General features: G+C 37.5%; 1 protein-coding gene across 1 annotated transcript in view; it reads left to right on the top strand.

Annotated features, from left to right (window-relative positions):
• The first annotated feature begins 417 nt into the window (after nucleotides 1-417).
• LOC135737656 (protein phosphatase 1 regulatory subunit 37) overlaps nucleotides 418-23,160 on the top strand; it is a 66,559-nt gene continuing 43,816 nt past the window's right edge. Inside the window, exons 1-10 of the mRNA XM_065255464.2 lie at nucleotides 418-598; nucleotides 919-1,016; nucleotides 4,919-4,964; nucleotides 7,554-7,654; nucleotides 7,835-7,954; nucleotides 9,778-9,925; nucleotides 12,503-12,658; nucleotides 14,594-14,706; nucleotides 20,111-20,252; nucleotides 20,338-20,504. Of these exons, the coding sequence (XP_065111536.1) occupies nucleotides 469-598; nucleotides 919-1,016; nucleotides 4,919-4,964; nucleotides 7,554-7,654; nucleotides 7,835-7,954; nucleotides 9,778-9,925; nucleotides 12,503-12,658; nucleotides 14,594-14,706; nucleotides 20,111-20,252; nucleotides 20,338-20,504 (1,221 nt within the window). The 5' untranslated portion in view covers nucleotides 418-468. The remainder of the gene's footprint in view (nucleotides 599-918; nucleotides 1,017-4,918; nucleotides 4,965-7,553; nucleotides 7,655-7,834; nucleotides 7,955-9,777; nucleotides 9,926-12,502; nucleotides 12,659-14,593; nucleotides 14,707-20,110; nucleotides 20,253-20,337; nucleotides 20,505-23,160) is intronic.

Below are 23,160 nucleotides of genomic sequence, written 5' to 3'. Positions count from 1 at the left end.
GTAGGGATACTTACTTTTGTACAGTATGTGTATTTGTAACTTTTAGTTACAAATGTTTAGGCTGTGTTTCTCAATGTGCATATTTGATGTCGGCTTATGTTGAATAATACTTGTGCTGAGAGGCAACGTAGTTCATAAATAATTTACTATGTAGGATCCTGTGACTGGTTTGTAGAAGTGCTGCAAGTTTAAGTTTCCTTGTTAGTAACTTTTGTGCTACAGATTAAAAACACAATTTTCACAAGCCGATTTTGGAAGACATTTATTTGGAGGACATTCATTTATTTAATCAAGAACTGATTAGAGTATCTGTAGAAATGATGGATGTTCAGGGACGAATGACAGCTCAGAGGATCTAATGGCTTGTCTCTTACACCGTAGGAAGCCCAATGGACCAGTTCAGATCAGAGCTCTGTATTTATGGACATTTTGGTTGATCAACTTTGTAACATCACTTAAAGCAAAAGTATGACAGGGCACTCAGATGAAGAGGCAGCATCTCTGTCTATGAAGCAGTGTAGAGAAAAACGCGTATCATTTCCCCCAGATGAGGAGATGGTGTCGGCTTTTGTGGAAAGTGAGGTTGAGCTTCGAGGAGGTGAGCTGGTGTAACCTGCAATGTTATGCTGGTGTCATTTTGTTTTTTTGTTTATTCATTTAAGTTACAGTAACAAATATCAAGGAACAATGTTATGTTTTAAAATAGTTTGAAATCCATGTAACCATAAAGAAGATCTTTCGTATTCACACAGTTTAGATTAAATTATAGTTAGTTTATAAAATAAAGCCATGCACATGTGTTACTTTTAAGGTTGTATGCAAGGAACTAGTTCAGTTGTCGAACAATTTCTTATAACAAATAAAATTGTAAATATGGCTTTAATACTGTATCTGATGGTAATATTTGTTCTGTTTTAGCTGAGAGCCTTACTTTGACAGATGTAATTCTGGCCTATATGCAGAGCTGTGAAAAACACAACGTGCCACCAAACCCAAAAGCCCTCGATCAATTAAAGGTACAGTGGAGAAGCATGCATTAAAACCAATGATCTATAAGGGGGTGTTCACACCAGAGCTTTTATGCCTGCGGCCGCCCAGCGCATATTTTCAATTGTTTCCAATGGAAGCACTGCGTTTTTTTCCGCACTGAAAGCCAGCGCTCGGCGGTTTCTACACTCAAGCCTGAGTCAGTTCTCACACGACCGTCCAATCACGGTGGAGGAGGGGCGGAACAAGTATCACAACAACCAATCGACTCACAGCTCAAGAATCACAGCTACCAAAGCACTTGGCTGAAGAAATCTGGCGCTCAGCTGAAAAAACAGATGACATTCGGCATCCTCCGGGCGTTTTCAGCCGCGTTTAAAAGTTTTGGTGTGCACAACCCCTAAGAACTGGATTGCTGATGACATCATAACATTTAACCATATTGATATTCACAGTTTTATATGTAAGGTCTGCTTGTGTCGCTGCAGGGTCCCACACATAATTGATTATTTATTGACAATAAACATTAGAAATGAGAAATAAAAATTGTCCTTAAAACTTTCTTATTAATATGCAACAGATATCTGTATGGTTTGCCCAGTGGCTTCACCTGCTATTATTTTAAAATTCAGCAGCAATCCAGTATTATATAGAAATCAGTGATTAAAACACACAGCACACCTCTCGCTTTGATTTCTTCCTAATATTAGCTTATTTATGCAGAAGATTTGGTTTGAGATTGCTATGTGTAATGAAAACATTGTTTTGTGAAAATAACTTTGAAATGAAAAGAAGAAAATGATGAAAAGAAGTTGAAAAGAAAACATTTTAATCCGTCTTAGGGAGCAGGTTAATTAGCCACCCGTACTTTATTGAACTAGGAAAGCAATACAATAACAAATAGGTAAATGAAAGGGAATGAGAGTCAAATACACTCAGGCACGCGCAAAAACACACATGCATGCATAATTCAAGCTCTGCATTTATTTTATTTTGACCAGCGACGTTAAGAGCATCAGTTTCTCTTCTGCATAAATTTACGATTAGATCAAGGAGAATTATTTGTGGAAAATTAGAGACTTAGCAGTGCTTACATTAAACACACTCTCGGCATTATCTCCTCGCTGCTAATGAACCCGACTGCGTTTGAAAGGAATGTAGGTGGTCTCTCTAAAAGAGTGAAATATGTACGGTTAAGCAGCAGCTAAAAGGAAGGATATTTAGTCGAGGACTGCATGTGAATTTCTAATAAGCGAATGCTAAATGAAATTCGCATCTTAAAGAGCATATTTATCAAATTAGGTATTTTTTTCCAGGCAGGACGGTCCCTCGAGGACAGCTGTTGAAAAATATTTAAAGCCTTTTATTGTACCCGGGGGGCTTTCTTTTTCTTTGAAATTTTTTAAAGGGGCAAATACAGTTTCGCTTTTGGTTAAGTCTTCACAGAAATGGTAAACAAACAAAGTGAAGGACCCCAGGCCCCTGCAATTCATCCCAGGCTAAATGCTTCAACTATTATCATCACTTTTTTTTGTTTAGCATTGCTCAGTTTTGGAGTTTTCCTTTTTGCGAGATTTCAACGTCCACTCTTGTTTTTTAGTCATGGAACACACAGAAAGTTCTTGATACAAGTTATTATCCCAGGGGCTTGTAAATGTAACGTTTGTTGAAGAAGTGTCACCGCCATTGAAGTGCAAATCCTACATCCTAACAGGACGTCGCAAAAAGAAAAGACTTAAACCCATACCGTATGAGCGCTTGCCTCAGAAGCCCCATCAAACGTTTCGGCATTTCACACCTCCCTGCAGGATAAGGCATAGATTTTGTGAGAAGTTTGTATTTCAGAGTGAACCATCCTCCCATAAGATATATTCAGCAACACGGTGCTCTCCTAAAACATCCATGCATCCACAACTTCTCAGCGTTCAATATTTATTAAAAAGAGTGTCTAATGTGAAGTAACGGTCCTACTCCTATATGGAGTAAAATTTAATAATCTCTCATATCAAAACATATATAAATAACTTTTTATATCTTTAATGTCCACTGCACCCTTTAGACTGCATGGGTATGGGATGATCTCTTTATTTACGGCATGAAATGCGAATGTATGTTCATTCCCCAGCTGTCCGGTGAGCCAGTCTTTTAGTCATTATCTCATTATCCATGTAGCCACGTGTTTGTTTGGGCTGTTATTTATAATTTTTCCTGTGACATCCACCAACCAACTGTACTATTAAAAGTAAAAACTGTAAAAAATAATATCAACAAAAATTGTGTACATTTTCATTTTGTTAATGATAAATTAAGTTATTAATTTTGTCTGTGCTCTTTCTAGACACTGCAGGTTTAATTGCTAATTGTTAACTGGGAATGAATATATTTGCATATTAATTAGATCCCAATTTACATTTTTAATTTGCCGCCTTCAAAGGGTGCGAGATAAAAGGTCGTGTTATTTTAAATAATTTATCCTTTATTGCAGAAAAGATGCTGAAAGGAAAATGTGCAGGCGATTTTAAACCCTGAGAGCTTTTACTGTATAAAATGTTTCGGAATAATTTTTTCAACTAATTAAATGAGAAATATATGGTTGCAAATACAAAGCCACCCAGACTGCCGAGTGCTGGAGTTGGTCTCCAGGAGTTTTTATACGAAGAATGGCAAATGCACTTGAGATGGTGCCTGTGGAAGTCAAGTTTATAAGCTGTGTCCCGTTCTGCCTGGAGGAAGCGAAGCTCTCTTTTTATCACTTCATTTTGTCCTCTCCCACCTGGCACATCAATACATTTTGTACTTTGTCATTTCATTTTCCTCAATACACAGCACAGAACATTGCTTAGCTGCGAACGGCTTCAGAAGTTTCCACATTTATTAAGATGGAAAACATCAAACAAAAAAAGGAGAGGTACAAATCCATGGCCCTAAGTCATCTTTGTCGAGACTTTCTTTGAGAATAATATTAAACCGTGAGAGTGTTCGCACATTGAAATGCTTAATTTGTTTTGCTCTAAACACAAAATCCCATATGACGTCCTGTTCATGTTTACAGCAGGTTGACTGAGGGACTTCATCAGTCCGTTGCTTGATAGATGCTAACTGCCATCTGCTAGCTACAGTCTAGCGGCTAAGATTGCCAGATTGAGCTGAAATTATATTTGCTGTGACGTACTTGAAAATCAAGGTAAACTGTTGGTTGTCACTTTGAAATACTGATTATTGCAGTTGGTTTAAGGTGTATTGTTAGGCTAACAATTTACATTAAATGGACCATGTCGATGTTATACGTAATACAAAAATTACAAGTTATTGTTAATTAGTTTGTTGCAGGCAATCTCCATTAGACTGGCTTTGCTAAATAGGCATTGCTGCACTAATGACCTCCATTGCTCAAGACCATTGGGGTTGTTGTGAGTCCCTCTATAACTACGGGCCACTTAAAACATCTGGTTGCAAATAGTGCATTTGCAAAATGACATTGAAACCAATTTTTTTTCTTTTTTGCAGTGTGTTTTTCAATGTTAAATGCGGAAAGGCATTAGATTGGGATTGGTTTGCGGTTACATTAATGGTATAGTGGTTACTCATATTAATGAAAATTTTGTCAGAGACTCTGTAAATAGACACTTATTTTATAGGTACTGGATTTGCATTGTTCACTGAATGAAGACCATTGCGTCTTTATGTTTTGACACTTTTATGTCAATGATAAAGGCAGTGATATTCTCACTTTGAACGATCTGGTAAAATGAAACCTGTGTGAGCTGTCATAAACATGACAGAAATTCATAATTCACTCAGTGTGAATATGCCGTTACTGGAAACGACTGGAATTCATTTATTTACCTACCAGCTTGTGTGTTTGTTAGAGATGTCTGTTGGTTTTGATCTTGATTTACAAAGTCTCTTTCTTGCTCTCTCTCACATGCAGCAAATAAACTGTGTTACTGACCGAGCCAGGTGTCTTGACCTATCAGGTAAGGGCAATCATTTTCTGTTTACTATTTTTATAATTTCTCTTGACCAGCCAGCCTCATCTAGTGGGAATTTGTATGTATTTGATGAGTTGGCTAATTCGTATGAATCATACAAAAATGCTAAACTATACTGAAACCCCACCCCTAACCCCCTAGCGTCAAAGGGGCAAAAGCAAATCGTACAAAAACTTACAAATGTGGTCATACGAATTCATACAAACTAATCCATGAGATTGTATTGGACTAGCTAAAGACAACCAGCAAACTATCTCGAGTAAGATGTCGACAATCCTTTAAGACAGGGGTGCCCAAACTTTTTCTTACCAAGGGCCAAAAATCTAACCTGACTGAGGGCTGTGGGCTGAAAGTAAATTTTGCTGTGTTATATTTAAAATTAAAGTTCGCCTGATTCTCCTAATTTATAATTTTCTAATATTTAAAAAGTAAATAAGCAAAAATTACTCTGTTTATGCATAAGTAATGCAGTTAAAGGTAACTGTTGTAAAAAACAAATCATTTTGCCAATCATTTTTAAATTTCCTTTTGTCTGTGTGCCACTGCCTCGATCTCTCCATTATTAGCCTATAGTACCCAAGTTCGTTGAGTTTTCGTGATACACCTTCAAGTCTGCATGTACTTAAAAAAAAGAATTAACTTTAATTCCTTGCATTTCAATTTACAGTTTTGTAATGTACAAATTAAAAAAAAAACATTTTAGAAAATATGAACATTTGCTTCAATGAGGTTTATCCTTTTTCCTTATCTCACGTGGCATTACGGACCAAATTAAAGATCATTGCGGGCCCTAGTTTGGGCACCTCTGCTTAAAGGAACACAACACTGTTTTTCAATATTTTACTATGATATTACCTCAACTTAGATAAATTAATACATACCTATCTTTTATCAATGCGTGCACTTAATCTTTGTACAGCGCGTCGTGAATGTGTTAGCATTTAGCCTAGCCCCATTCATTCCTTAGGATCCAAACAGGGATGCATTTAGAAGCCACCAAACAATTCTATATTTTCCTTATTTAAAGACTGTTGCATGAGTAGTTACACCAGCAAGTATGGTGGCACAAAAGTAACGTGTTGATTTTTTAAGCTGATAAAAATGAGATCTATATTGTTTGGCGGAAGAGCAGTTAGTTTGCAGCACTTCGACCTTGGGACGAAGGTCACTGGGACGGTACCTTTTAAAAAGGTCCTAATATGTAACATTTTGGTAGGGATACTTTTTAAGAGGGTACTGCCCCAGTGACAACTTTTGGAGCTTTTTGTGCCTTTCTTTCTGAGAGTATGGACCTGCTTACTTCTATGTCATGTTTGTGTTATAATGAACTTTCAAAATCATCTAAAAATGATGTATTATTAATCTAATTATTAAAGGCGGAGTCCACGATGTTTGAAAAACGCTTTGGAAAAGGAGACGGGCCGACTACCAAAACACACTTATAGCCAATCAAATCAAATGCCGGGTTGCGTATGTGTGGGGTGGGTCTATCAACAGAAGGTCCAGATTCTATTGGGGTAGGGGCGTGTTTGTTTAGGTGATTTCAAATATCAACATTGGCTTTCAAACATCATGGACTCCGCCTTTAAAGTATTACACATTATGAAACAATAATGGTTTCACACATTAAACAAGAAAGTTAACTATGAATAGTTTGTTTTAACAGTTTATCGTGTAGTAAAAACTACAAGTTGCTTTATAGGTCAGTGTGCTGTAACTAACTGTTGCAATTAATTTTTGCTCTTGTAATATACTGATCTATGTTCTGCCTCTGAATTATTATTTTAGACTGATTTTATAGTTGTTTAGCCCTGAAAGAATTTAAGTAGCTTAAATTCAGTTATCCCTGAAGTGTGGATCGACCCAGACACAGGCGTACTTTTCCGAGCTACTACACTTTGATAAGATCAGAACTTTGACAAGCATGTTAATTGAAATGTACATTGCGATGCTGAAGGGCATTAGTTTGGGATTAAACCGCTGTCCCTTTGATGACTGGAACAGCAGTTATTGATACCAGCGAGAGTGAGATTGAAGCGCGGGTCAGCGTGTACGGGCCCTGTCACGCACTGATGACATCTAACTCCTAGTCTCTGTGCCATTATCTGCACATGGCAGAGGGGATTAGAAAAATGGGATTTCTGATCTCCCCCTTCCTATGGTACAGTTAAGTGATTATTGTTAAAAAAAATTACAAATGATTATGCTAATGATGAATAAATTATTATCTCCCCAACATGCAGCCTTGAGCGATCTGGCATCCCCCCGACCAGGAAGATAAGAGTTTATGAGGGGAAGGGGGGCTGTGCAACGCGTATCTAATATAGACGGACTGCTGTGGCCATCAAAGTATTTCTCAGGGCTTTGTTTAAAAGTCATCTGTTCCCGCATAATCAGTGGCGCTTTGATTGTCTCCCCCTCAGAAGGGAGGGGATCGCATCATGTGTCTAATAATGTTGGTGTTTTGTGGTGTAGCGCTATGCGAAAAAATTTGTTGCAGCACTTTGACACTCGGTCGAGTAAGGGGCACCCAAAGTGTAAAGTGTGGTATCTCAATTTTGATTGCTTTTCCAGGTGAACGGTTAGATTATTGCTCCTGTGAGTCTCTCGAAGAGATCCTAAAATCAGTGCAATTTGATTTTATCAGTCTGCGGGGGGCTGAGCTGGAAGAAAATGTAAGTGCACGTTTGTGATGAACATTTAAATGTAAAACTCCAAATCGACATCAAAAAGAAATAGACTTATAGTGCCTTTGTATATAATGATACCTATAGCATGTATTTTGATCAAAATCGTTTCAGTATATAATTGATTTAAAGTTCTCTTCATGTATTAATATTGATTTCTTTCTCAAGGGAGCGTCATCCTTGCTGGATATGTTTCTCTACTATGGCTCTGCAACACACCTTGATGTGTCCTCAAATTCAGGCTTGGGGTTCTCGGGTTGGCTGTCACTGTCACACCTTCTCAAACAGGTAGAGTTTGAATATGTCCACGCTGTTTGCACATTTTGGGCCCTATTTTAACCATCACAGCGCACGGTCTAAATGGGCATGTCGCAAGCCACTTTTGCTAATTTAATGACGGGAAAAATGGTTTGTGCGAAAAGGGTTGTTCATATTCTCCTAATGAGTAATGGGTGTGTTTTGGGCGTAACGTGCAAACACATCTTATCTCTCATCCCCTTTAAAAGCCAGTTGCACTGGCGCTATGTCTTATCCGTATTTAGATGACCGACTTTGTAAACTTAAAAACTAAGCAGAGGAAGAAGACCCCCAGTTTAAAAATTCAGTTGTTTTCATTTTTATTGATAATTAAAACCTTTAAAAGCCTTTTTCTTTCAGTCATAGAAGTACAAATAGCAGGCTTTTAATTGCTGTACATGTATTGATATCCTACATAATCATTGTAATCTCATAAAATAATTTGCAAATATGCAAGAAAAGGTTTGTACTATAAAAATACAAACAAGAGAATTTACAAACGTGCGGAGAGCCGAAGCATTTCAGCACTCGGATAACCCCATGGGTTTTTTACAAAGCATTACTTAAAATGTTTCTCATCTCATCATATCCACAGGTACAGAGTCATCATATACAATAAATCCATAGGGTAGCATTTAAAAAACATTTAAAAATAGATCCATTTGTTTAAAGCAAAGCATTTATATACTTACCAGGCTACAGATGAAGCAGCTCTTTACGCCTTCTAACGTCTCATAATCGGTCCTTATTTATGTCCAAGAGACTCAATAATAATCTTTTACATTTCAATCTTTTAATCTTTCATTTTTAAAAGCGTTTTTGTGCTGCTGCGCATTCATGTATGTGATAAGCAAACCCGCGTTGTTGTCCCGTTTATAGGCATTTATTACTAACGTGCTCTTTAAATAACAAAAAAAAACATATTGCGCCATTGACTTTAGACTTTAGACCAGGTTTTTGTTGGTCAATGGTGTAGTCTATTTTAGTTGCCTCAAAATAGCAACGCACCAACAATGCGTCTAAACACACCTCGTTTTCAGACCAGAATGCCCATGGGCACAAATTGGGCGCAAATGCATTTGCTATTTAACAACGTGGCATTAAACGTGAAAATAATAATTGCGCTGGGTTGAAACTAGCAAAAGACACTTCCGTCGCGTATTGCGCTGCATTGCGCCGGGTGTATGATAGAGCCCATAATCCTACTGTACTGCCCAACAGTCTGGGCCCTAATTCAGTTGGAATATACTATCTGCTGCTCTTTTTGTGTTTTTACCTTTTATTTAGCAAGAACAGCATGGAGTACAAACCGCTATCTCATAGTGCTATTTAGATTAAATTATTGAGCATCAAAGATACAGTGAAAACGTCCACACTGCTAAATGACGCCATGTTCACACTTTGATTTTAATAGATATTATTATAGTCCGCTTAAATTCCTGACAATATATGTTCATTTAACAAGAACTGTAGATGAAAGACCACATCACCTCACGGTGACTTCAATGGTAAAACCAAAGGCACGCTCTCAGGCGGTATTATACGAGATCAATCAAAAACCCAAGAAAGGGAAAGAAGAAAAAATCTGGACACTTTTGAAGTGGTGGACTAAAGGATGAAACTCAGGAATGGCCCGCAGATCTTGCAGGAACCTCGCGTCAGGATTGTTTTTCCAGTTTTGACGTTTCTCCTTTTTAAGACAGGGCGGTTTTTGATGAGACAGTGAGGACGGTCCGCACTGAGGGCAGAATAGGGCCTTTCTTTCTTTCTCTATCTCTCTCTGTTTCTGATGGCTTGCTGTCTGGTCTCTTCAGAGTGGATGCCTGTGGAGGCTGGATGCTTGCAACATGCCCATGGTGGACTATGCTGCACAGACCTTGTCAAAAGCCCTTCTCACCAGCAGGCTGACAGTGCTACACCTTGAAAACACTCGCCTGAGCGGCAAACCTCTCTTCACACTTGGTATGCCCAGCACACGGCACCCACTCCAAGTGCATGCAAGTTAACACAGGAAAAAAGTTTGGGTGCTCATGGCTAGAGAATATGACCCGGTGCTGTGAAATGCTAATGATGTTAGCAGATGCATTGTGGGAAATGAGGTCAACTGCATTACCGGATACTTTTTTCTGTGGTTGCTCTCCACTATAAATCTTTAATCTATAATACAGTTAAGTTTAAAGTATATTTCTCGTTTAATGACCATCATATTCCACTTTATTTTTTAAGCACTAATCTTGTTGTTTTTGAAACATCTGCAGTCACCCTAAAATAGATAGGAACAGTCTCATAGCATTCAACAACTATAGTTGCCTTTGATCAGGTGGAAAAATCATGCAAAATCTGTCAGATGCATCAGATCTGTGCTAATATTTAAAATACTTAATTATGGAGGACCAAATGTTTTATTGTGACATTTGGTTTGATGAAGCTAGTGTTGCCACTGCATAAGCATTTCAACTCCAAGCAGAATTTTAAAAAACCTGCTGGCACACCATACAATAGCATCCCAAAGGCATGTTATCTTAAAAAAATCACACCTAATGTTCACAAAGATTTTACTTTTTTAACAAGTGCTAAAATCTGACTTGCCTCACTGACTCTAGTGTGAATACTGCAATATGCCAGTCCAAAAGTACAGAAAGCATGTGTTTAAAACAAGCGTTCTCCATGAGCGGCCCCGGCCAGCAGGAACAGATGAAGCAGGACAAGGGAAGGAGTGGCAGATTTTGGCCCAGTGACCTTAACAGCCGGACCGGGCTTGGATTAGATGTCCTAATCTTCTTGCTGTCACTTTACACATTGCTGCACCGATCCGCTCAGGACACTCCGGCCAGCTCACTGTGAGACTGAGCCTATCATGGCAGTGTAGAGCTTGCCTTCTAAAAAAAGACTATAGATTGAGCTTATGCAAAGTGATGGTCCTTCAAAACTGTGAAGGATGCTGTCATTAGATAACCATACAGTAGATACCAAGATGTAATAACAAACATTACATTTGCATTGGGCAGATGTGATTCACATGAATCGACTCGGGACTATTGCACTGCTAATGCAATGCTTTACCAGTTGAGCTACAGGACCACAATAGAAAATATTTTAACACAAGCCAAGTTTTAAATGATTTTTTACAAATAATTTGCATTTAGTGATCACATAGTTTTCATAAATACATAAGATATTCCTCAATGACTTTTAAATAAGTAACATGTATATTGAATTTTTACATTTACACAAAAATACAATTGTGAAAAGCTCAGAATAAGGTACCTAAAAAAAAATAACATATTGGTGCATTATGTTGTATGTACATAAATAATTTAGTACATATTAGGACATCTTAGGAAGGGTATCATCCCAGTGACAGCTTTTGTAGATTTTTTCGGACAGTGCACATGCTCATAGTGTTGCATGCTACAGTAAATTAAGCAGGCTTTGTCCATTTATCATCTTTAAAGTAAATATATATGTAAAATGTAATGTGTTCACAGTATATATATATATATATATATATATATATATATATATATATATATACTGTATATTATAATATATTATAATAAAATTTATATATAATATTACAATTCGAACGTGCAAAGATGAAGTCAGGTGCCCTTTAAAAATAAATAATATATGTATGTATTGTTAGGGCATGTTTTCATTTCACACATTATATATATGTGTATATATGTATCATGTGTGTAATGAAAAAATGTAATGCGTTTAAAGTAACATGCCCTTACAATGTGTAAGAACTGAAGGCAACTATTGTTGTGTCATCTTACTAATGTTGGAAACAAAAACAGAGACAAAGGAAAAAGCCAAAAGATGTTGTAGGCATGCACCATTAGCAGAACCCAAGTGAAATGACCTTAAATGAGATGGAGTAGTGGAGTGGCACATCTTCTGCGTTCACGGCTCTGTCTCTTTAAGTAGCATGTGGATCCATTTGATATTTTGGGGCCACTCGGCCGCCCCCTCATTCTTCTCAGCGGGACGCCCAGCTTCTGATCATTGCTATTGATCGGTGGGGCCCTGATTGCGGGACTCGCCGTCTCGCACAGTGGAGTCCCTCCGATCGATTCAACGATCCTCCTATTTGATTCCCACTGTGTATGATGACGATGTTGGCATTCTGCATGCAACCGAAAGGGTCTGATCAAATCTGGCACATTGATTCGGATAGACAACTCTGTGAGGCCACAGACAAAAAGCCCACGAAAGCTTCTCTGTCCCAGAAAGGGACACATAATGATGTTGACTATTATAATGACGAGCGTGATAATCACAGCGATGTAAATAAAAATGATAATAGTGTTAGTCTTTCAAAACCTAAGAGTTGTCAATTTTGTAAAAATCTTTTGTTAGGATTTGGAAGAACCGCTGTGGGCATTCACAGAAATCTTCTATATTCTATTCTTGTCTACTTTCCTTTATTCCTGGAATATTAGTATGCCGTAAAGCGTAGTTATTTGGCACAAAGACATCTTGGACATTGACAAAACACTGTTTACTGAAACTCTTTCTGCATTCTTCCCTTAGTCGGTGCTCTCAAAAAGAACACTGCTTTGCAGGAGCTGTACCTCTGTGAAAACAACTTCAACGGGTACCAGGACTCCTTGCAACTTGGTGACCTCTTGAAATACAACAGCATTCTCAAGATCTTGGATCTAAGCAACAATCCCATAACTGATTCAGGTATATTCCCATTCTTTTTATGAATATATTTTGCACTGCTTGGTTGAATAAGGTTCTTGTGGTTAAGAAACATGAGTTTTAGCTCATCTTCAGTACTGTGGCCACCACCATCTTTGTTGTTTTAGCAAAGTTTTAAAGTTTTATGATAATTTACTCACCCCCACGTCATCCAAGATGTTTTTCTTCACTCAAGTCGAAAATAAATTAAGGTTTTTGTAATGTGGGGTGCTTGAAGAAAGCGAAGGAGAGTAGAATCCATGTGCAACAGAGGTTTAATAAGTAAATCCCAAAAGGGCAAGCAAACACATCCAAAAGGGGCAATCCAAAACGTAATCCAATAACAGGCAAAAGGTCAGGGCAGGCAGCAAAACAAACAATATCCAAATAACAGGCAGATACAGAACAAGATACAGGTAAACAGGTTAACAGACAGGCTAAGTAAACAGGCTGGACATACTAAGTAATAATCATCAGTGACATGAAAAAAAGGAAGTGGCTTTATACTAACAAACAGGAAGTGGGAAGTGAAGCATGGCATGATGGTATTTCAAAATAAAAGCCGGAACAGAACAGGGTGTCAAAATAAAAGTACAAAACACAACAGAACACAACAAAACCCTCACAGTTTTTGAGGAAAACATTCCAGGGTTTTTCTCAATATAGTGCACTTCATTTGGGTATAGCAGTTGAAGGTCCAAATTGCAGTTTGAATGCAATCCCTTTAGTTGTATTTGATATTTGCTTAATTCACCTACGGCTAAGCAGGGGGCAGTATATCTGTTACATCACTCAAATGACACCCACCAATGAAACAAGAAGAAAAAAGCTTCCCAATCCCGAGGATTGGTGGAGGATGCACATACGCCCGCATACACCAACTTGCACATTTGAATGTGCGGGCAGATGAGTGTGGCGCCGAGGGGTGTGATTTAAAAAAAATAAAAATATCAAAGTTGACTGGATTTGTGATTAAAACAAGCAAGTGTTGAAGAAAAAAGTAACTTATTTAAAACATATATTTTCAAATTTTTTGCCTGTTTTAACCAAAAAATCACATACATTTAAATTTTTTGTCTAAAAACTAGACTTATTTTCTTAGGACATTTTGCACATCAAGAAAGTCTCTTAATTTAAGACTTTTTAGATATTTGTACTGAAAAAAAAGATAAAAATACTAAGTAAGAGTAATTTTTTACAGGGTGGAGGGCTATTAAGCTTTGTTTATAGTTGTGTTTTGGTCATTTTTGATGCGGAGCTGCGCGTGGTTACAAAAATTGCCGTGCACACCTCCACGCGAAATGTGGTCTCGCGCACCCAACGTGCACGATCGCTCACTCCACGTTGACATCATTTTTGCCGCGCGCACCAATGTGCCGTGGACGCGTCAAGTATAAACATAGCTTTAGGGTTCGGAAATTTTCCCTTATTTTCAAATCCCAATGTTGACAGGTATGCTTCATGCATTACATAGTGACGTTGGGAAAGTCACGCTTGGCATAGGTTGAAGTACAGATCCAGTGTTTACAAGTTGAATGTGCAAAGACAATGCCCTTTAAAAATATATTAATAAATAAAAGCTAAAACAACAATGTCATACGATTTTGAAGTTGGAGGAGAAAATTTGACTTCCGCCTACGCCACGCATGATATTTTCAATGTCACAACGTAACGCGTGCCGTAAAGTCGTGGGCGTGCATTACAAAGACAGTGAAATATGAGTATTTGTGGTTAAAGAGTACGTGTACTTGCACATTAAACATTTGACACCTCAGTTTATTTTTTACACTGCATAGAAATTGCTTGTATATTTCCTGTTGCATTCGAATAAAGATACTGATAAATATTTGGTCATTATACCTTTTCAAAGACAACTAATTTAATGGTGGCATGGTGGCCTAAGACTTTTGCACACTGTACTGTATATCTGCTCCTCAGGTCTGGAGGAAATTTGCGACGCTTTGAGCTTCCAGAAGACTGGTTTGAAAACGCTGATACTGAGTAACAATCAAATCACTCATCTTGGCATGAGCCATCTACAGAAAATTCTGGTGAGATTTTTCTCTCAGGCAAGATAATAGATAGGCCTATATAATTTTAATCATTACAACAGCACTTCTGAATTGTGATAAAAACAGTGGAAGTTGAAAAAGTAGTTAACACATCTAGCAGATAAACCTTAGTTATACACTTCATAATAATTCTCTTATTATTTAAAATAAGCCATGGATTACATATAACTTTGAGTCAATGACATTACTGTAAATACAAGCCGTGACACTACGTGTGCTCCCTACTCTCTTCTGGTCTACGGCAGAGTTTGACACACACAGAGAGAATAAAGAGAACCAAAGGAAATAGCTTGTCTCATCTTCACAGGAAAGCTCATCTCTAATCCTTAATAATATCTATTCCTCTTCAGCGGCTCTGATTGTCAGAATAAACTGTACCTTTCTGTCATCTGAATGGCGATTCAAATCAAAGCTACAAATTAAAGGCCTGCTTTCTCTTGTCTCGGCCTTTGGCGTGTTCACCGAGAATTCACCCAGGCCAAAAATAAAGCTTTGCCTGTACCAAATGGGAACAGTTTGATTAAATAATAGATATGTGTTTAGAGAGCTTTTTTATGTGGTCTGTCATTAAGAAGGATAAGTAGACATCTATGCGGCCATAATGAATATAATTAGTCCAATGGCTGGTCGTGTCGAATATGACACAGGAAGGGCTGTTATTAACCTTTCTTTCTTTTTTCCTGGGGTTTCTTTAAAGGCACAAGAGGAGAGAGAACGAATAAAAGGGTTATTTGGGCAGACACACAACTCTCTGCTGTCAGAGGAACATAATTAAATCACAATGTTATCCACTGTTTTCAGTCGATCCTGGTCTGGCCAATCAGAAATTAGGTGATTGAGGTGGTCGGTTATTTCAGGTTGACAGATGAATTCTATTGCAGTATACAGTATACTATACTGTATGCCAGGATAACATTGTCAGCAATGGGCAATGCTTTTATTTATTTTTATTGTTTGCTTTTTTCAATGTTAAGATCTTTCTTTCTTTAACACTTTACAATAAGGTTGTATTTGTTAACATTTGTTATTGCATTAGCTACATGAACTAGCAATGTAGCTTTTCATCATCTATATAATTGTTAGTTTATGCTAATGCAGTTGTTCATGTTAGTTCATTGTGCATTGACTAATGTGAACAGTTTTAGTTGTAAAATATGTATTAGTTAATGCTCAAATGAACATTAATAACATTAATAAATTATTAAGTGATGCAGAATATTGTTCAGTTTTAGTTAAAGGCACTCTAAGCGAATTGACGCGTTTTAGACCATAAAACATTTTTTGTTACATACCGGAAACATCTCCTCACTATCTGCTTGCTGCCTGTCCGCTGATCAAACTGTAAAAAAAGTGATCTCTGTAGACAGCCCAGGCTTCACAAACGGCAATATCAACATAGTGGCCAAACCTAGCAGCACAAAACAAAACAAAGTATTCCAGCCAATAAACGACAAAAAGGATTTGGGGGTGGGGGTTGGGCGTGTTCATGAAAGCACGGAAGGGAGGGGGAGGGGGAGGAGTTAGCTACGCTCCGTCTGTTTGAAAACAGTTCAAACGTCAACAATAACTAACGTCTCGCAGATTCGCTTAGAGAGCCCTTAATGCAGCTACTGTTAAAGGGAAACTTATTTAAAAAAAAATATGGTCATTTTCCAGCTCCCCTAGAGTTAAACATTTGATTTTTACCGTTTTGGAATTCATTATGCTGATCTACGGGTCTGGTGGAACCACTTTTAGCATAGCTTAGCATAATCGATTGAATCTGATTAGACCATTAGCATCATGCTAAAAAATAACTAAAGAGTTTCGATATTTTTCCTATTTAAAACTTGACTCTTCTGTAGTTACCTGTACCTAGACCGACAGAAAATTCAAAGTTGCTACAGCCATGTTACAAGTGGTACAGCCAGACCCGAAGATCGGCTGAATGGATTTCAAAACGGTAAAAATCAAATGTATAACTCTAGGGGAGCTGGAAAATCTGCATATTTTCAAAATAAGTATGTCTTTTTAACAAATACAACCTTATCGTAAAGTGTTACCAAAAAAATATAAATAACAAAGACAATAAAATGAAAATAAATGTACAATAAATGACAATCTAGGAAAATACTAATAAACAACACATAAGAAGAATATGAATGTATTCTGTACACTGTAAAAAGTGTAGGTGGGTTCTACACTAAAAAAATGCCTCATCAGTTGACTGTATTTTAATTGCGTGTCAAATTTCCATATAAAATGATTACATTGAACCAACGTGACTTTTTTTAGCTCTTTCACTGCCAGCGTTTTTTTTTTTAAAGTTGCCAGCCAGCGCCAGCGTTTTTCATGATTTTCACCAAAGTTTAATGCCTTCCAGAAAATGTTTTTCTTTAAATATATAAACATACAATATACCAAATGAAAGAACAGACCCTCTGCTTTCAAACAAATAAAAACCGTTTCATCCTACCTTCAGTGGTTCTTTTGTAATCAGCTTTTGAATATGGGTAGGTTTCTGCAAAAAACACATTTTGAGAAAAAAAGCAGAGATAATTCCATTTTTGTGACGGACTTTTCATAGAGATCCCATTCAGAGCGATCTTTAAAACAGACACGGACATGCAGCCGCTTGCCATAGGGCAATACTTCCGGGTTTAAAAAGCTGTTTTATCTGGTGGGTAATAGCGGTATTGCGGAAAGACTGAAAATCTCGTCAATGGCGTCGAAAGAGTTAATATGACTTAATTGACTGAATATACTCAATATTACATTGACCAAATGTAATTTTTTTAAAATCAAACACCTCATCAGATGAATGTTATAATTACAGTATGTGGCAAATTTCCACATAAAATAATTACATTAGTATAGTTGTATCTTGTCATGTTTGTTGGATGCAATTAAACTCTTTTTGCTGGAATTATCAACAATGACATTGAACCAATGTGATTGTCCTCAAACTTGGCTTTACTGTATTACATTGACATTATATAAATTTCTTTAAAAACAAATATATCTTTATTATATTTTCATTCAAATCAAATGTATCTTTATTATATTAAAGAGACACTTTTTTTGAAAATATGCTCATTTTTCAGCTCCCATCGAGTGAAACATTTTTACCTGTTTGGAATCCATTCAGCTGATCTCTGGGTCTGGCAGTAGCACTTTTAGCATAGCTTAGCATAATCCATCGAATCTGATAATATTACGCAGCAGCTGAAAATACACTGTCAGAAATAAAGGTACAAAACTGTACCTTTTCTGTCACTGGGGCTGTACCCTAAGTTTCCGTTTGGTTCCTTTACAGGAATACAAAACAGAATACAATTTAGGGGAGATTACCGTACTTTTAGGACCTACATTGTTAGAAAAAAGTCAAAATATGTACCCTAGCTGTCAGTGGGGCAGCACCCTTTGAAAAGGTAATTGTATGGACCATTAGGTACAGATATGTAAACATTTAGTACTAATATGTACCTTTGAGAAACTAATATGTATTTTTGAGGTACTAATAGCTCTCTTTGGTCCCAGAATGCACTTCTGAGGTACTAAAATGAAATCCTTAGGTGCAAAGCTGGACTTTTTGAAAGGGTACAGCCCCAGTGACAGAAAAGGTACAGTTTTGTACCTTTATTTCTGAGAGTGTAGCACCTTTAGTAACTTTCAATGGCAGGGGACTATTTTCGGGCATTGCGTAATATCATTGCACCTCCTGCAGCCATGTTACAACAGCTAAGTCCTTGATTATTTCTCCAAAATGAGAGTATAGTTCTTAGCCATATCTGCCTAGAAAATTGCAACTTTTAATTTTCTCTCAGTTTTAGTACACAATGTAACTACAGAAGAGCCAAGTTTTAAATAGGAAAAATCAGATTTAAAAAAACACTTTTGCAAAACCAGATATGTACGTACAGTATATACAGAATATGAGTGACTGGATGTATTTTACACAATTTGTTTTTATATCTTTAACTGTAACATTTTTGTGTCTCAGACTCTGTTGTAGTATTCCTATATTTATCTGCTACGAATGAACGTAGTTTAGAAATCTACTATTTATTACTGATCTGTCTAGGGTAGACTGTCTAGGAAGTAGAAGAAGTAGTAATTAGTGTCAAGTACACAGAGTGCTGTTGTTACAACCTACTGTACCACTGTGCTAACAGCAAACATAAACATTGGTAATTCTGGGCATGAATCATTTTGGTGATCAAATTTACTTCAGTATCAGTAGATACAAATACAGGCCCGTCACCAATGGGGGGGGGATTGGGGGGCAGTGCCCCAACAGATGACATAGCATGCCCCCCTAATTGTATGGTCAAACCACTGCTATCTCACGAGAATTTATACATATTTTACGAGTTGGCTAATTCGTATTAATTCATACGACCACATTCGTAAGTTTTCGTACGATTTGCCTTGACCCCTGGGTGACATTGGGGTTAGGTATGGGGTTAGGGTTTCATTGTTTTTTTTTTCATGAGAATCATACCTTTTTGCACAATTAACTTTGTATGAATTTTTACGAATTAGCAAACTCCATAAAATATGTACGAATTCTCGTGAGATCAGGCTGGTGAAACGTATTATTTACAACAAAAAATACGTGAATTTGAGCACTTTCATAATTTATGATCACTCTCTCTGAGTCAATGAACAGATAATTTAATGCATGTTACATTAAATGTAATAATATAAAAACATAATAATATGAAACAACATAATATTTATAGTAAAACATTCCCAAAAATAATCCATTAATATTTCAATACAACAGCCAATGGCAAATATCCAGCATACCTTTTAAAACGTTTATATTTGATTTTAGACATTCTGTTTCATTATTGTTTTTTTATAATAATCGTATATATATGTACGATTTACTTTGTACAAATTCATCGTAAAATACGTACGAATTCCTGTGAGATCAGGCTTGTGTGTGTGCGTATGTGAATGTTAGCGTGCTTGAGTGTTTTAACAATGATGCAAATGAACTGTTAGTCGATCTCCGGGCTTGTCTTTTTAGCTGTCTGTTTTTTATTTATTTTTTCATTTAAAGCATAGGACTAAGTGATAATAATGAGTGTGGCGAGCTGGCATGATGTATGTTCTGTTATGCAACATGGCTTTTCTCTCATGTATGCATCTATCTCCTGCTTTATACGGCTGCTAATCGTGGTTCAGAAATGGCACGGCTAATATGCTCTCGAGAGTCAATCTATTGCCACGGCGGCGCGCGTGACACTTAAAGCTCTCAAAGTGACAGAAATTCACCGTCCATAATGGGATTCAAATGCACAGAAAAAGACCACTTTTGAATTATACAAAGTGATTTAAAAACATCCTCGATAGTGCACGTTTTCTTAAACATCCTGTTTTCTTTCTTTTTCAGCCTCGCTTAAAAACGCTCGAAACATTAAACCTTGACAAAAACAACCTTGAGAACAGAGGCATTCACACGTTGAAAGAGTCCCTCATGATCAATCGCTCTTTATTGCAACTTGGCTTAGCATCTACAGGAATAACATGTGAGGGTAGGATTTTCATCTTTTTGCACGCCTCTTTTGATACATTTCTTTACCTTATAATTGAGTCTGTGTTTTCTACCCATAATACAAGGTGCTGTGACTTTGGCTGAGATCCTTGCAGAGAACTTAAAGATCCAGCGCTTGGACATACGTCACAACCAGGTGCTCACCGGGGGGCTTATGGCTCTGACACTAGGCCTAAAGATCAACCATACACTCATTAGTCTGGATCTGGACCAGCACCTCAAAGAGGAGAAGGTAAAATGTCAGCAGTGATTTCAGCACTTAATCTTGATTATGTGGGTGTAATTCTGGATAGAGATTATTCTCAGTTTTAGAAATCATCAGCAGAAGGGTTACTAGACATAAATGCCATCAGGGGCTTAGCCCATTAGTGCCACATCATAACCCTGCTGAGAAAACAAGCCAAATGCTGGTTTGCTGGACTTGTTTGTGGTTTAAGCTTGTTTAGTGGATCGCTCAGCCTTGCCAAGCTGGACAACAAATAGCTGGCGGTTCCCCAAAAACATGAGTTTCCTTTTTCTTAAAAAAAAAAAGATTTAATTTTAAACCTTTTTATTTCATGAAATATATAGGTTTCTGTCAAATGCATAAATGTAAATGCTGCAAACAAGGTTTGCACACACTCAGAAACAAATGATCCCAAGTGTCAACCTTTAAATGGTTCTAATATGTACCATTAACCAAGTACTAATGGCGCTTTTCCACTGCATAGTACCCCACGGTTTGGTTTGGGTCGGGTTGGGTCAGCTTACTTTTGGGGGATTTTCCACTGGGTACAGTACGTAGTACCCAATACTTTTTTTAGTACCACCTCGGTTGGGGTTCCAAGCAACCCGAGCTGATACCAAAACGTGACGCAAAAGCACTGTAGATCACTGATTTGTCTGAGAGAATCGTCACTACGAGCGTCATCGCTATAATGTAAAAGATTAGCTTTACCTTCATGCTAGCTTGCGCTGTCTGGAGTAAACCTGTTGTCATCTGTGCTTTGCTGAAAGTTCCCAAACTCCCTTTTAGCGATGAAAAACATCCACAGGTTGAGAATCAGGATCACCATAACAGTTTTTTTCCAGACTTGCAGTTTATGGCGGCATATTTGCGATGCGCACATCTGCATATATGCTTAAATGCAACTTATGGCGCTTTTCCATTGCATAGTACCCCACAATTTAGTTTAGTTTGGGTCAGGTCAGCTCACCTCACTTTTTGGCGTGGTTAGCTTTTCCATTGAGTTTGGTATCACTTCGCAGTGGGAGGGATTATAGGCGTGTCGTAATATTTGCGCTGCCTACTGCTGTGGCATCATACAAATGAGAGCGTCATTGTACATTCCCATACATTTATTTATTTCTCAGTCCGCCAAAAAAATGAAAATTGCCCACCACAAATAGATGTTTGCAAATCACGTTTATCACTACCTCTGTCTCACATGACAGTTTCTGTTAAAACACCCATGGTGTCAGTCGACGGCGCATCGTTGAGCCTCATTGAAGTTGCATTTAAGCATATATGCGCACGTGCATGTTGCGAATGTGCCGCAACATACTGCAACTTGTATGGTGTCCCTGATTTTCAACCTGTGGATGTTTTTAATGAGTTTGGGAACTTATAGCAGAGCACAGATGACAACATGTTTGCTCGAGACAGCGCAAGCTAGCACAGGTAAAGCTACATTCTAGCGATGACGCTGTAGTGACGATTCTCTCAGACCAATCAGTGACCTACAGTGTTTTCGCGTCACGTTTGGTATCAGCTCGGGTCGCTTGGAACCCCAACCGAGGTGGTACGAAGAAAAGTATCGGGTACTACGTACTGCACCCAGTGGAAAAGCTCCCAAAAGTAAGCTGAACTTAACCAAACTGTGGAGTACTATGCAATGGAAAAGCGCCATTAAATGAGGATCATCAGAGCGCTTCGACTGACGCCACGGGTGTTTGTACAGAAACTGTCATGTGATACAGAGGTAGTGATAAACGCGATGTGCAAACATCTATTTGTGATGGTCAATGCAATGGAAAAGCGCCATAATATGAACTCTGTAAGTGCAAAGGTGTACTTTTTGAAAGAGTACCGTCCCAGTGACAACTACGGAAAACATTTTTACCACTTTTTTGATAGATGATCAGTTAAAAATCAAACATTGAGCAGATAATGAAACTGTTTAAGATGAACTACTGTATAGAAAAGTGAATTGTGCGGCTGTGTGTAGAGAAGCCATTCACTGAATATTTTATCCAAAACCAAAATTTACTGCTTGTGCTTATTTAGTGGTTTCCGCAATTTTGTATGTGATTTTATAAATGTTCATAATATTTTTTGGCCAATACTTTTGCATACTGTACATTTTCACTGTTGCATTGTCAATGTATGGTTAATTTACTTTACTTAACCACAAAAGATTTGGTGTCCTGTTGACCCTTTATCCACCTACAGTACTTTAGATCCCACTGAGTTTGGGACAAATAATCCCCATTTCCTACTTTTTAATTCAACAATCAAGTTCATAACCCACAAAGTTATAATCTAAGTCAGGCAAAGATCGATATGAGTTGTGGATGATCTAATAGAGGTGCTGCTTAACACACGACGTTGCAAAAGCCCTGAACAAATGATGCCACAACTTAGGAACATGATGAACTGCTAAAAAAAAAAAAAAAAAAAAAACTTACCATCTGTTTGTCATGATTTTATCTCGTCTATCTGATTTGCATGTTAAAGCATTAATTAAAATTTGCTTGGGAAGAAACGCTGTCTTAACCGTTTGTAAAGCTCAGCTTGTTGTAGTTTTTATTCCAGTCATTTGTTTTAATTTTGATGTTTACGTCCCGTCAATCACTTACGTCTTAAAAATATATTTTCTTCGATAAACGTCCAGAAAACGTGCCATCTG

This window comes from Paramisgurnus dabryanus, chromosome 17 (assembly GCF_030506205.2).
Source record: "Paramisgurnus dabryanus chromosome 17, PD_genome_1.1, whole genome shotgun sequence".
In the NCBI taxonomy this organism is placed as follows: Eukaryota; Metazoa; Chordata; class Actinopteri; order Cypriniformes; family Cobitidae; genus Paramisgurnus; species Paramisgurnus dabryanus.
Note: the sequence above shows the minus strand (reverse complement) of the source record. Positions and strands in the feature narration are given on the sequence as shown.